We start from the raw sequence: 15921 nt of genomic DNA on the forward strand, positions 1-15921 counted from the left end.
AAAAGGCTTTTAACTGTAACAGGTTACTTCTAGTTTTTCAGTTTTTGTTAAGAAGAACATGGTTTTAAAACATGGATTTTCAATCCTTTGGCCCTACACTCTTAGGGCACAATCCTATGCATATTTAGACAGAAAAAAAGTCCTACAATTCTCAGGGCTGGAGGGATGCTGGGAGGTGTAGGACTTCCATCTAGACTTTTATGGGATTGCATTCTTAATGTGCATTTAGAAGCTTTCTAAATGTATAGTTAAGCGTGACTGAGAACTTACAGTGTTATGCATGGGAACAGTTATACTGGGGAGAGGGGCTGTAGCTCAGAGCAGAAATTGCATATATACTGAAGGCCTTTTGTTAAGATGGCTGCTACCAGTCAGAACCGTGATCCTACTACCATATGGAGAGTCTTGAATTTCATTATGGTGTGTGTTTAGTGCCTTATAATTGTGGCTGGATGAGAGAATCTGCTAGACCCCAGGAAATGCCTTCCGTTTTCCCAAGATTTCTGCTCTCCATCTGAATTACAATACCACAGCCCTGATAGAATCATTTATATGTTGCAGAGGCATGGTTGTATAACTAGATTAAAACTAGGAAATCTAAATGAGCAGACAAAAAACTACTGAAGTTTTGGATAATGCTGAGTTTTTCTGTGCATCTAGTTCTCTGCACTAAACTAGATGGCAATGTTGTGTGCCAACAATTCAAATGCAGTGACTTAATCACAATGCCTCACTATCTCATCTGCAGCCTGTTTCGTCGTTTTTGATGGTGGGGAATGGACTGGGTTCAAGTAACAGGGCAGCAAGGAAAAGCGGCTGTTCCTCTTCTTTCACTTGCTGCAAGATGTAACTATATACATGGGGTGAGGGTGGGAAATCACTTTGGTGCTTGTGATAAATGTTTGTCTTTTGCAGAAAATGAAAAAATGGTTATTAGCTCGTAGCACCCACTGAGAAGGTACAACAGATGTTATTTCTAATGGAGTTGAATTGCACCCACTATTTGTGGTCAGTAGTGCAGACAACTTACCACAACAGACACAGCAATGCACATTAAAACTGCTATAGGTATATATTTGTGATTGTATTGCCCGTGTCCCTGATCCTAATGCATGCATTCTTGCACTAATAACAGCCCCTTTACCCAGGATCCCTCCAGTGACTGTCTGCACTTTTATTAATACATTTAATCTTAGATTCTTATACTGTGGCTTACAAGTACGGAGGGAATGGGGGATGTGTGAGGGATTGGTTTCGTTGGCCTTCCACCAGCCAAGAACTTCAGTGTCCTTTGAAAGAGGACCACAATTCATTCATACTGGATTTATGAGGGAAAGCTGCTCCTCTATTGCCCCATTATCCCAAGCTGATTGAGGAAGATGGGAGCCCAGGAAGATATACTACTTAGGGCACAATCCTATGGCCACTAGTCAGTGGCTAGACGGCCACAGAATAGGTCAGTTCCTGGAGAACTGACTCCCCCTCCTGCACTGCCTCAGGCAGCGCGGATCGGCCCACGCTCCGGGCTCAGAAGATCAGTGTGGAGAAGTGAAAATGGGGCATTCCGGTCCAGACAGGATTGCTCCCTCTGTTAAAATATTTCTCTGAATTGATTTAAGAGGAGATTGGAGATGTCCTATTCCTCTTGGATTAGTGCTTGAGCCTGCAAATCGTTGCTTGCAAGGATCTAGGCACACACTGCAGAACAGGAGGGTGGGTTGGGTTTGGGCAGCAAAGAAGAATAAACATTCTGGAGTGTTTTCATATTTTGATGATAGCAACCTTGGGTGTCTTTTCAAGACTGAAGGGCAGGCTTTAAATTCCTAAAATAATTATAATAAAAATGAGGGGCAAGTTCAGGCCAGGACCTAAAATGCTGCTTTTGTTAAGCATATAGGCCTGAGTAATTTTATTTGACATTTATATACCTACGCTGCTTTTCTTAAGCTCAAGGTAGTTTTCATAATAAAAGACCATTTACTTTTTTATGCCATTTTAAAAGCAATATAGTCCAGATTCAGTAAACTTTATTTTTAAGAAGTCCACAGCTTACCAATGAAAGCTACTTTCTGTGGGCATCAATCACTTTCATGTGCAATAGATTAGTGTTGTACACTGTCTGGAATGCCATCAGAAAGAGAGATTCTGACCTCAGTTGGGTTATTCCAGAGCTGAGGAGTATTGCAGTGAAAGCCCTGCTCCTCCTCCAAGGTGACAGTTCCTCTTCCTGTAATAGAACACAGAACGTATGAGGATTGTAGCAGCTGTAGAGCTGTCTAAAATCCATTTTATATGGTGTGTTATAACAGAGTTGAATATATTGATCTGCTACCAAGTGTGATTATTCTGTCACCTTCCTTTACTGCTTGTAGTGGTTGCTAGCCAAGTAATGAGTGCAGCCAATCATGTACATTATTTACTCAGAAGTAAGACGTACTTTATTCAGTGGGACTTGCTTTCAAGTACATCTGCATACAATCATAACTGTGCTGTCTGATCTTACACATATTTACATGGGAATAAACTTCAGTTCAATGAGGCTTGATTTCACCTATGTGTACATATTATTGTAGCCTGATGCCAGGCAAAGTTAGGTGCGCCTAAAGCCCGTTTACTTCAGGTACACCAAACAGCAGAAGATTTCACTGCATGTTACACATCAATGGGATGATAATGACATCTGGAAAAGCCTTAAGGGGTTTTACCCTTAATGGCAGCCTAAAAGTAATTTTAAATAATTCAATAAACAAGCTGCTTTTTTGTACATGTTACTACAAATGCCCTTTTGTCTCAACACTAATTAGAAACGCTCATCCTATAGGTCCTAGAAATGTGACAGTTGAATTTGTATGTGTTTGGTTCCAGTGTCTAGAAAAGGTCTTAGATGTGTAATTTTGGTGGCTGACTTCTGTCTTGAATAGAGGGAAACACCCCCCACCCCTCCCCAGCCATCTTCCTGCAGGTATAGCCCTTTCCTCGCTGCTAAAATGTAGACATTGCATTTTAAGAGTATAAAACAACAATATTTATAATGTTGATTAATTTATCATGCTGTTATGTGAACAAAGACACTGGGATGCTAAATATCTGTATCTGTTGTTAAAATAGAGGAATTTCTCCATACCACATAGATGGAGATGCATGAATAAATGTACAAGGAAAAGGGAAGAGCAACTCTTTGGTATGCTTTAGTGTTCCCAAAGTAGTGGGACTCTGCAGAAACAAATGGTCTCTGGGGAAAAGGAAGAATCCCTCTAAGTCTACCAAAACCCACCAAGCCCACAACAGTCTGATACATTATTTCGGTTGTGGGACCATGGATGCAGGTCGATGCTCTTATCAAGCAGGATGTAGACAATCTTTAGGACTGCATGCTAAAGACAAAACTTGTGTCTATTCATGCTCTGTTGAGTTTTAGGCTTTTAATGGTTTTCTAAAAGTTGAGTAATTTAGAGTGCAATCATATGGACCCTGGGAGGTTGTCCCAGGGACCATAGGATTGTGTGGACCTTATCAGTTGAGAGAGATGTCTGCAGTTGGAAGTGGAGGTGTTCTGCTTTAAGTCTGATACTGGGGAAAACTTCCACAATGGATGCTTTGGCAGTAGGGAGAAAAAGTGTATGTGCTGGGGCAGATTGAGGGAGGCCTTGGATCTACAAGATTCAAAGCTCCCTTGTTCCTCAAAGATGCTCCCAAGAAACAAATTAACCCAGCCCTGGCCCTGGCATAGTGAAAAGGGTAAGAGACAGGCCTCTGTCATCTCTTGTGTTGGTGGCGCAAGCCTGGCAGGGCTCTGATGTGGCAGTTTGCTATGGACTCTCCCAGTCTGAACCCTTGGATTGCTCTGTTCATTTTATGAACTAAATTTAGATGGGATGCCCCATAGCCTATGTTCTCTGGGTGGCTAAGAAAAATATTAAAGGGCCTGATCTTTCATTGGGGGCGGGGTAACCCCTTCCAGAACAGACAATACCATTCAGTGTGGAGAAGTCCCCCACCCAACAGTACCTCTATTGGTCTGGATTGATTTGGACATATTTATATAGCATAATCAATGTGAATGGTGTATTACAGAGAAACAAAATAACAGCTTGCTGCCCAAGGAGCTAATCTTAAAATTCTACTGAAGGAAGGGCAACAGAGGTGAGGAAGAGGACAGGAACGAAAGAACATGTATTTCTTCATTTACACATACTTTGGCTTGGTTATGATAGTAGAGGAACCTATAGCCCTCCAGGCCACTATAACTCCCATCATCTCTGACTATTGACTTCACTGGCAGAGGCTGATGGAAGCTGGTGTTCAACATCTGGAGGTCCATTCCTTAGGTAGGGGATGAGAAAATTTGCAGGTCCAATGTAAGACAGTACAAATCCATATATATATATATATAGAGAGAGAGAGAGAGAGCGTGCACTCTAATCCTATCTATGTTTCTTTGGAGGTAAATTTCATAGCTTTGAACTTGATGTACTTCCAGGTAAGTATCCACAGGATTGCAGTGCTTGCCCATAAGGCACTAAAATTATTAACATATTTAAAACCAACTACCATTTCAGATTGATATAACAGGTAACAGCGAGCCAGGCTTGGAAGCTGGTGCAGATGTGCGTGCTTATCACCTGATAACTAGCTTTGAGTGGTGACTTGTCTGTGTGACTTCTTCTGCTCAAGTACAGAACTTTAATATCTCCTTCAAAACCCTCCACACATTAAGCTGTGCACCATCCATTGTTAAAGTGATATATGTTTGTGTTGTAATAGTAAGTAGACTGCTGTACCTGGACCAACATACCTTGAGTTTTGAGTTCACACTCCATCATGAAAATCACTGGGTGATTTTGGGCTAGTTGCCATCCTCTACCCCAGGTCCCATCTACATGAGCCATTTGCTCCGGTGCCACTTTGAAGGGAAGTTCTTCTGGACATATAACACAGTCACCTCTTCAAAGCCACATCATGGTTTCCACAGAGAAAATCTGGATTTCCTCATTTGCTGTGGATTCTTCACTTGCTGAGGGTTCACCATGGGGGTTGAGCTATCTGTCCCTTCCTCGGATTGACAATGCAGTGTTGTTAGTGATGGCATCACTATGTGTCGCCCCTCCCTGTTCCTCCTTCACAGCTGCACAGTTACAGAGGCATGAAGAAGCGGGCCGGTAGAAATGGTGCTGATTGGTGGAAGGGAAAGTAGCGTGGGGTGGAGGGAGAGCAGAGGGGCTTGTCGCACATCGGAGTTGCCAGCTTGGGAAGTCCGCATTAACTGCCGTGTACCGTGCCAGTGGTTAATTGGCAGGGCTAATACTGTGCAGATATGATGGAGCGAACAATGAAATCAGTGCCATGTAGACGCAACCTTTTTGCTCTCACTAAAAAAAAATTAAAATATTTTTAGTGAATTTTCTTTAGTGAGAGCAAAAAGGGTTTTTATATTGTTAATAAATAAAATAGATTATTTTACAAGTATTGTTTATTTTATCTTTATCTCATCCTTTTTTAATTTCTATTTTTGAATATATTTTATAATGTACCAAATATATTAGTACAGTAGTACATGTATATCATTTATAAATAAATATACATCTACTGAGGGTGCATGCTCATTTTTTTTTTTTTTTGTATTGATAGGGGTGCATGATCAAAAAGGTTTGGAGACCACTGCTCTACCCTAACCTACCTTTCAAGATTGCTGTGATAAAATTTGATTGCCATGTGCAGTATGGGTCTAGTTTATGAATTTAGGTGAGTCATCAAGTGTTGGGAAAACAAGCAGTGCACATGTGTGTATGAACCGGCCCTTCGGCTGATCGTATGTGTGGCTGCTGCAAAAAAACACATTTGATGGGAAAGGAAAAGAGCGGTATCTTTTCCTTACCTTGGAAACCTTGCCCACATAGTGGCGCTGTCGGTTGGAGATAAGAGAAAATTCAGCTGCAGGAAGGTGAGGAAGTGCAGACTTGTCTGGCCAATTGGGATGGATTTAGAGTGCACAGGGCTGCAGTCATAATGATTTTTAGTAACAACTCTGGATCCTGATTGCAGTCTGTAGCAATCACTGCCAAGAGCATTGGAATTCTATAAGAATGAACTCAAGTAAAGCAGTAGAATGGTGGTGGTGTTGTTTTAAGCCCTCTTTTTGTGATGCTGTGGAAGTGCTATGGCTTCTGCCTAATAATGTACAATAGAAGCTACACAAAGATGTCTCCAACCACCCCACAGGGCTGTTGTGCTTTGAAAATGCTTTGTGACAAGCAGAAACTCAGCATGCATAGATGCAGTGATGAGAGGGGCCTTGCTGTCTTAATTTCTCTCTGCTATCTAAATTTGAATGCAAGGCCGCTATCAGCACACAGCATCCCTGCGTAGTAGCCAGTGCAGACACCTGGCCTGTGGGCCTGGGATGTGCTATTTTAAGTTCCCACAATGCCCTGGAAGGATACTTACATTGGGGAAAATTTAAATAGTAACGTCTGGACTCAGCTCTCTGGTATTGCCACCGGGCAGCCCGAAGGAGGCCCACTGATGTAGGAGGGGCCCCAACAGACTTTGTCAAGGGCCTCTTGAAACCTGGAACTGGCCCTGTTTTAATGGCACAAGGGCATAACTTAGGCACAGGATTCTCAAAGCATCATGTCCTCTATCCAGAAACAGAAAACAAGATACTCGAGAGTTTAAAAATGGGGACGAGGGCTTCTGCACCTTCCAAAGCCCTGTGTGACAGGAAGAAAACTGCTAATTACGTTCTTCCTCCTTACCATGAATATAGATCAGTGAAGGAGGTTGCATCGGTTGAATTTCTGTCTGCTAGGCAGCCTTCTGGAGGCACAGGAGGTTTCCCTACAGCAGCAGTGAGCAACTTGTGGCCCTCCATATATTTTGGCCTACAGTTCCCAGTTGTTTATTCGGTCAGTTGCTTCCGACTCTTCGTGACTTCATGGACCAGCCCACGCCAGAGCTTCCTGTTGGCCGTCGCCACCCCCAGCTCCCCCAAGGTCGAGTCCGTCACCTCCAGAATATCATCCATCCATCCATCTTGCCCTTGGTCGGCCCCTCTTCCTTTTGCCTTCCACTTTCCCTAGCAGCATCTTCTCCAGGGTATCCTGTCTTCTCATGATGTGGCCAAAGTACTTCAGTTTTGCCTTTTGTACTGATCCATTTAGTTTTCATGGCAAGAATACTGGGGTGGGCTGCCGTTTCCTTCCCCAAGGATCATATTTAGTCTGACCTCTCTGCCATGACCTTTCAGTCTCGGGTGTCCCTTCACGGTTTAGCTCATGACGTCACTGAGGTGCTCAAGCTCCAGCACCACGACAAGGTAACGATCTCCTTTGCTGGAGACAGTTCCCAGATAGACACTGAATTTCCAAATTTTTAAATAAGCAAATCAAATCTTATACAATGAAAGGCAGCTTTTAACGGCTTCAGTGCCTTGTCTTCTCCCTTCTCTCTCTCGCCAAGCTCCCAAATTCCATTTATTTCTTTTTAACCCCGAGTTTTATTCAACAGTGAACAAAATAACATTTTGAAAAGTGCAATCCCATGCATGTTTAGACAGAAAAAGTTCTACAATTCCAAGCATTCCCCAGCCAGCCATTTGTAGGACTGTTTTTTTCCGTCTCAACATGGATAGGATTGCGCTCTGCGTCGAGGACTTGATTGTTTCGAAGCACTGCAACGAAACAAAGATTCTCCCTCTGTTCCCTTTCCACTGCTCCTGCCCCGCAGATGGAGGAGTCTCATCGGAACCGGAAATCTTGTCAGTTTGCTCCTTGCCAGAATGAGCCTGTCATGTCTTTCTCTCTATGGTATAAAGGGGGAAGTAGCTGAAATTGCCATCGGGCGGTAGCGTGATGTAGAAGCGCTCGGCTTCGTTGTAAGTATTGGTCGGTCTTGCAAGCAGAAGAATATGTGTGAGTGCGCGCTTAAAACTCCAAGTTATGGGAGCTATTGCTTTGTGCTGGGGGTGGGGGAGAGACAGGACCGAACATTTCTTGCATAAAAATGTGTAAGTAGTGCGTCTGGTTCAGCAGCTGTGAGAAAACCAGGCTGCTTTTTCGTTAAAACATGGTATGAAAAGAGGAGAAAGACCCCAAGATCTAAGCATCCTCCAGGAAACGTGTCAGTTGCCCAGTGATTTTAATTCAAGGCGCCGGGGCAAGTCCGGGTTTTGTTTTGCTCTTAGATGAGAAACGTAAGCCCAGCAAAATGCAGAGTGCATGCTCTGATGTAGAGATTGTGGTGTTTGCCGGACCAGCAGTCCTTGCGCTTGCAATTGCATCAGATGAAGCAATGGAATAAGCTTTTGTTAGCTCTCCCACACGTCTGCATTCACGTGCCGTGGTTTGTTTACGCCGTGAGTTAACCAATGATTGTGGAAGAGTTTGGGCTTGGGGTTTTTTCCTCCTCTCCCTGAAATTCTTAAAATATAACCCAAAGGGCTATTTAAAATCCATCGCAACCTTAAGGCTTCCTCACATGGAGCTTTTATCCCACTATTGAGATAGCTCTGTTACAGAAGTTTACAGGCTCTTTAGATGAAGCTGTTACCCTCCAGGATGTCTCCCTCCATTTCCGCTGGCCTATCCGGTGTTTTCCCCAAACGCAAAAAATGTGGTATTTTTTCCAGCCCACGGAACAGGAGTGCCATGACCTCCCCGTGAAATTCTCCAAAAGCAGAAGAAACCGGCTGTGGGCATTTGTTTTCAGTTGTTGGGGGCGCAGTCAGGATGACGAAGGCATTAAGAATGGGCTGCGGGCAGATTTGACAGGCGCAAGGGCTTGTGCTCTCTCCCTTCCTTGCAAGGAGGGCGCATGGTTTGAGGGCGACTCCTGCCTCCACTCAAGTCTTGCTGAGGAAGGAAAGATCTGCGCCCAACCCTCTGCCTTCGCTTCAAGGCGGCCCCCCTGCCAAACTGCCCAAATCCTGGCTGCAGTGCAACGCAGCGCCCGCTCAGCAACACCAGCACCAGACTGGCGCCAAAGAAGTGCATTGCTCTCAAACCACATGTCTGCCAAGTAAATGCTTGAGCACATTTCTTGATTGGAGGGAGAAGCAGGTAAAATGCCTCCCTGCAATGAAGGGAGACAGATCTGATCCCCCACCCCACCAAGCTCAGAAGCAATGTCCTCTGTTGATTCAGAGCACCCCATTAAGTTCAATGGGGCTTATTCCCTAGTAAGTGTGCTGAGGGTTGCAGACTTACAGCGTGTCAATCTCCATCCACCGGTAACTTGCGAGGGAAGGGAAAGGGGCAGGAACCAGGGAGGAATTATCACTACATCCTAAGCAGCATCACCCCCCCTGCCCCCCCGAGAAGGAAAGAAACGAAAAATAATGCGGCTGGAGACAGCCATCTAAAGAGAACGACCCAGTCCTGCAATGATACCGGATGGGGAAAGAACCGGCACTGATGTGGAATTCTCCGCCCGTGTGATGGAGGCCTTAGCTGGGGCAAAAGGCTATTCCAGGTTATTGCTGCCATCGGTTAACATGGTGGAGTAGACTTTGCTCCTGTGATGCCTCTTGGGTGCATAGAAGCCACATCCTGCCTCTCTCAGAACTGGAGTTAAGGACACTGTTGGGAAAGTTCTGCTTTCGGGGTACTTCATTTGCCAAAAGGCCAGATGAAAATGCCCCTTTGCATTCCTGTATGCGTAGCTCCACTTCGCCTCACTTTCCCAACCTTCACTTCATCTCATCTGCTTCAGGCTCCCTCAACCTCCAGGCTCCCTCAACCTCCAGATGTGTTGGACTACAACTCCCAGCATCCCCCAGGGGTGTAGTGTGATGTAGTGGTTAAAGTCTTGGACTCGGACAGGGGAGATCTGGATTGAAGTCCCCACTGGGCCATGAAGCTCACTGGGTGACTTCTGGCCTGTCACTGACTCTCAGCCCAACCTACCTCACAGTGTGGCTGTGAGGAGAGGAGGAGGATTATGTACACCACCTGTACATCCCCTGGGGGGGTTGCTGGGAATTGTAGTCCAACACATCGGGAGGGCGCCAGGTTGGGGAAGGCCGAGTTGTTCTTTTCTAGAGAAAAATGGAAGGTTGTAATCCTGCATACAGTTAAGATGCTAACACTGGAATCCTTGTACACACTTACCCAGGAGTAGGCTCCATTGAAAACAGTGAGACTTACTTCTGAGTAGACATGTGTAGGAGAGGACTGTAAATCCTGTCTTATTTCATGGGTGCCGTTTAAGCAGCCTAACGGTGTGCAGCAAGAGCTGCTTTCATGCAGCCTCGGAGACCCTTAAGAGTGTCTAGTGCTGCATCTCCTCGTTGCTTGCCTACAGCTTCTTTCCTACCAGGGCTCTATGCCAACTTTCCCCAAGCTGGTGCCCTCCAGATGTTTTAGACACCAGTGCCTGTCTGCCCCAGCCTGCATGGTCAATGGCCAAAGATGATGAGAGTTGTATTCCAACAACATTTGGATAGCTTCCGGTTCCCCATCCCTGCTGTATGCCCAGATCTTGCATAATTCCTGGAGGAGAAGTCTATCAATAGCTACTAGTCCTGATGGTTATATCCTACCTCCAGTACCAGAGGCAGTGAGCCTATGTACACCAGTTGCTGGGGAACATGGGTGGGAGGGTGCTGTTGCACTCATACCCTGCTTGTGGGTTCCTGGTCAACAGCTGGTTGGCCGCTGTGTGACCTGAATGCTGGACCAGATGGACCCTTGGTCTGATCCAGCAGGGCTCTTCTTATGTTGTAGGGTTTCTAGCTCTGTCCTTGAATTTATACAGATCTCTTGCATTTAGAAGTTCATCGAATGCTGCCACTCCCAGCGCCTTTCGTCACAACACAACCATATATTAGACTTCTTCTGTGGCATAGTACAGGTGCCCTGTAGACCCCTCTGTGTTTCAGATCACATGGGATATTTCTGGCTAAGCTACTCTGGGAGCTTGTTTATCTGAGGAGCAGCATAAGATGACTTCAGTTCAATCAATCTAAAATGTATTGATTGATTACTTTTCTGTACGGCCCAATAGCCGAAGCTCTCTTCCCCGATAAAATCCCTTACATTAGTGACCCTTTCCCTCCCTTCTCTAAACCACATTACGTGCGCTGGCACTCTTGCAATATTGCAGCCTTCCCCATTCTGGTGGGTCCAGATGATTTGAACGTCAGCTCCCATCAGCTCTAGCCAGCATGGCCAATGGTCAGGAATGCTGGGAGTTGTAGTTCAAAACATCTGGAAGACACCAGGTTGGAAGAAGGCTGATATCTAACATATTCCATACTCTCTTCAACTAATCATTTAAATGACTGCGTGATTAGTTGGAATGTTCCGATGATTAGTTGAATGAATAGAAGTGTGAGTGGAGCCATGGCTTGCAGGGTCAGAGCACCCAGACTTGTTTGTTAGCAGGGACTTTGACATCATCTGCCACCCGCACCCCCACCCCACCCATCCCTCAGGTTCCCCTGTTCCCTCTGAGTTCTGCTGCGGTCCTCACATTTGCTGGGGGGGCAGGACGGATTCGTCTAGCAACAATATGTTGTTGTGAGCTATCCCTGTTGTAATGCAGAATATTGGGGGTGGGGGTGGCAGCTTTGTCTTGCATGGGCAATGAAGACGCATTAGCTCAGGTGTCCTCAACCTTTTTGGACCTGTGGGCACATTTGGGGATTTGTGGCCATGCTGTGGGCACCGCCACAAAATGCCTCATCAGTGGACTGCTGCTTTGGCTTCGACTTGTCGCGTCTATGGATCTTAGGCTGCGTCTTAGTCAGCAAAACCTTTTGCTTCGTGTCTGTTGCAGCGCAGTACAACTAATGCTTCTTTGACACATATGTTTTGGCCATGTCCGGTAGTTGCTTCTTTTGGGGCGGTGGTAGTTACACAGATAAATGTTGTACTGGACCAGTCTTTAATATTCACTGATGTACATGCTCTTGAAAATTATTTACCTGCTTCATGGAAATTAACAAATTATCAGCGTAAATGGATTCTCCACGCCCTTTTGACAGCTAAAAGACTGGTATCTAGTTGCCCCCTTCAAATGAATACTTAATTGGATATTTGGTCTACTTTTGTTGAAACCTGTGTATAATTGCTAGAAAATGGCATACGTTTCATACAAATCCATGTGTGTATCTTTCGCAGGTGCCATGTTAGGGACTCTTTCATGGGTGCCAATGGTCACCATGCTGGGTACCCATCCATAGGTGCCCACGGGCGCTGTGTTGGGGATATGCATGTACCACGGGCACCATGTTGGGGACCATCCTCAAGAATGGGCTTAAGGGCAAGAATCTTGATCCTTTTGTTCTGAAGAAATTGCACAGCACAAGGTACTGAAGACAGAATGACAGGAACAGCTGCATAACTAGCTGCATTACTGAAGATCTTATTAGAGGAATAATGAATATTACATAGTATATGAATTATTTAATTATATTGAGGTGGGTTTTTTTTTTTTAAATGTCAACCCAGCTATGTCCATATATATGGATATGTGGTTGGAGACAGGACCTTGCTTTCCATGAGAGTAAGGGCTCCACTCGTAGAAGATCCCTCCACCCAATTTTGGGGTCCCCCCCACACCACAACTGAGCCCATTCAGCAGGGTCTCCTGGCTCTCTGTGTAGCGTTTTCAGGGGGCTGGAGGGGCTGCCATGTAAAGGGGTGGGACAGGAAGTCCACTTCCATCAGCACAGTTGATCCAGCGTAAATTTGAATCCAACTCATATATGTGATGCTCACAAATGACAGATTAATTCAGTAAATGCAAGAATTTTTTTTTTTAAATTTTAATAATGACCATTTGTTTCTAAATAATATTTTTATTTATTTATTTATTTCATTTCTATACTGCCCAATAGCCGAAGCTCTCAATAGTAATAATCACTACTGGCCACACATCTAAAGAAATCCCATGTGGAATTCAAGTCTAGGTCACGAGGAATGATAACAGTATGGATATATCTGACAGGAGGAAGCATTCCATTAAAATCACCCATATTCTCTCATTGTGGGGTGTGGGCGACTAAGTTAGTGTGGGATTGCTGTCTCTCAGTTCTCATCTCATCTTTATGAAACTTGCAAAGTCCAGATGGCCATATATTTTCCAAATGCCTGTTTCTAACCTTGTGGACAGCCCCATTTCACAGACCAATAGGGCTTCTTCAATCAGAGCTTTTATCCCTCTGTTGAGATTGCTCACTCATGGAAGATGATGTTGATGATTAACATTTCTATATGATTAACATTTCATGGAAAGGGAGTCTGTTGTAGAAGCAGAAAGCTCCATTTTAAATGTGGGATTTTAGGCTGGTGTAGAGATGCTCATAGAGTCTCTCTATTTTTCTCTCCCTCCTCTCATCGTGTTACATATGAAAGCAACCTACAGCTCCCTTTTGAGAAAGCAAGATAGCACCTCTGCAAATTGTGTTAATTGGTGCCAGTGTCATGATGATTCATCTGTACAAAGGCTTACAACCATTCCTAATTCCCAAGAACGTTGTCTGATGATCACACACTGTCCCAGGCTTGGTCCAGAAAGGTGGCTTATAAATAAATTACATTTACTCCAAAGCCCAGATGTGTGGGGCACTCAGAACACTCCCAAAGGCAATCTCTTCTTTATTACTACTCCACACATGTTCAGGAACCATGCATTAGTGCTGGGAACAAATTACAGAGCTAAGCTCTGGTGAATCTGAACCTAAACCAAGCCCTGCTTATAGCAGCATGCTATTGTATTCAGTAAATATACAGCAAATGGTGTGAAATGGTATATTTAGAGCAAGGGTGGCCAATGCTGGAGGGGCCAAGGGCCAATTTCCACCACCACCCCAAAGCTCCGCCAAGTTACCGCTGAATTTTGGCAAAATATACAAATTTTCCCTTTAAAATAAGGTGCGTGGGGAGGTTGCCTTGTTTGAAAGCAAAATCCAGATTTTTTTTTTTTGCCACCATGCGCAATTCAGTGGCAAGGCAGACATTTGGGAGCAGAGGGGGCCACTAAAAAGGATGGAGGCACTTTCAGCCCGCAGGTCTTGCGTTGGGCATCCAATTACAGCACGATACAGCCAAAATGAGGCATGTTAAGTGCCATTTCAATGGACTAGACTTAAGCACATCCTTAACTCTCCCACTAAAATCCATGGGAATTAAATGTGCTCAATGTTTGCTGGAGCATGGTCTCAATCAGGGGTGGGCAGAAGGAAGTTGTGGCCCACAGGACAATTACTAGCAGATTTGCAAGGGAAAACAACAGAATGGGAAAGACTAGAGATCTCTTCAAGAAAATCGGAGATCTCAAGGGAACGTTTTGTGCAAAGATGGGCATGATAAAGGACAAAGAAGGCAGGGACCTAACAGAAGCAGATGAGATTAAGAAGAGGTGGAAAGAATACACAGAAGAACTATACAGGAAAGATCTGAATGTCCCTGATAGCCATGAGAGCGCGGTCACTGAACTTGAGCCGGACATCCTCGAGAGTGAAGTCAAGTGGGCCTTAGGAAGCATTAGTAACAACAAAGCTAGCGGAGATGACAGTATTCCAGCTGAGCTATTTAAAATCCTAAAAGATGATGCTGTTAAAGTGCTGCACTCAATATGCCAACAAATTTGGAACACTCAACAGTGGCCGCAAGACTGGAAAAGGTCAGTTTACATTCCAATTCCAAAGAAGGGCAACGCCAAAGAGTGTTCAAACTACCGCACAATTGCGCTCATTTCACATGCCAGCAAGGTGATGCTCAAAATCCTACAAGCTAGGCTTCAGCAGTATGCGAACCGAGAACTACCGGAAGTACAAGCGGGGTTTCGAAGAGGCAGAGGAACTAGAGATCAAATTGCCAACATTCTCTGGATCATGGAGAAAGCAAGAGAATTCCAGAAAAACGTCTATTTCTGCTTCATTGACTATGCGAAAGCCTTTGATTGTGTGGATCACAACAAACTGTGGCAAATTCTTAAAGAGATGGGGGTACCAGACCACCTTACCTGTCTCCTGAGAAACCTGTACGAGGGTCAAGAAGCAACAGTAAGAACCAGACATGGAACAACCGAGTGGTTCAAAATTGGGAAAGGAGTATGACAAGGCTGCATATTGTCACCCTGCTTATTTAACTTATATGCAGAGTACATCATGAGAAACGCCGGGTTGGATGAATCACAGGTCGGAATTAAGATTGCTGGGAGAATTATCAACTACCTCCGATATGCAGACGATACCACCCTAATGGCAGAAAGCGAAGAGGATCTCAAGAACCTCTTGTTGAGGGTGAAAGAGGAGAGTGCAAAAGCTGGTTTGAAACTCAACATCAAAAAAACGAAGATCATGGCATCTGGCCCCATCACTTCCTGGCATATAGAAGGGGAAGAAATGGAAGCAGTGACAGATTTTACTTTCTTGGGCTCCAAGATCACCGCAGACGGTGACTGTAGCCATGAAATTAAAAGACGCTTGCTCCTTGGGAGGAAAGCTATGGCAAACCTAGACAGCATAGTAAGAAGCAGAGACATCACCTTACCGACAAAGGTCTGTCTAATCAAAGCTATGATTTTCCCAGTAGTAATGTATGGCTGTGAGAGCTGGACTATAAGGAAGGCTGAGCGCCGAAGAATTGATGCGTTCGAACTGTGGTGCTGGAGAAGACTCTTACGAGTCCCCTGGACTGCAAGGAGGTCCAGTCAGTCAATCCTAAAGGAAATCAACCCTGAGTGCTCATTGGAAGGGCAGATACTGAAGCTGAAATATTTTGGCCACCTAATGCGAAGAGAAAACTCTCTGGAAAAGACCCTAATGCTGGGAAAGACTGAAGGCAAAAGGAGAAGGGGACGGCAGAGGATGAGATGGCTAGATAGCATCACCGATGCAATGAATATGAACTTGAGCACGCTCCGGGAGAGAGCGCAGGACAGGAAGGCCTGGTGTGCTATGGTCCATGGGGTCAC

The 15921-nt window shown here is 44.8% G+C and overlaps 1 protein-coding gene across 4 annotated transcripts in view; it reads left to right on the forward strand.

Moving 5' to 3' along the window:
* The first annotated feature begins 84 nt into the window (after window positions 1-84).
* Window positions 85-15921, forward strand: part of C5H7orf25 (chromosome 5 C7orf25 homolog) — a 27099-nt gene continuing 11262 nt past the window's right edge. The window contains exons 1-2 of one of the 4 annotated variants that reach the window (XM_084857799.1): window positions 7810-7873; window positions 12120-12307. In XM_084857799.1, the coding sequence (XP_084713925.1) occupies window positions 12228-12307 (80 nt within the window). In that variant the 5' untranslated portion in view covers window positions 7810-7873; window positions 12120-12227. Of the gene's footprint in view, window positions 5743-7809; window positions 7911-12119; window positions 12308-15921 lie in introns of those variants that run through there. The other 3 variants (XM_084857800.1, XM_084857802.1, XM_084857801.1) reach the window with 3 other exon arrangements.

This window comes from Heloderma suspectum, chromosome 5, assembly GCF_057233095.1.
Source record: "Heloderma suspectum isolate Gila_16-S chromosome 5, 16-S_ref, whole genome shotgun sequence".
Lineage (NCBI taxonomy): Eukaryota > Metazoa > Chordata > Lepidosauria > Squamata > Helodermatidae > Heloderma > Heloderma suspectum.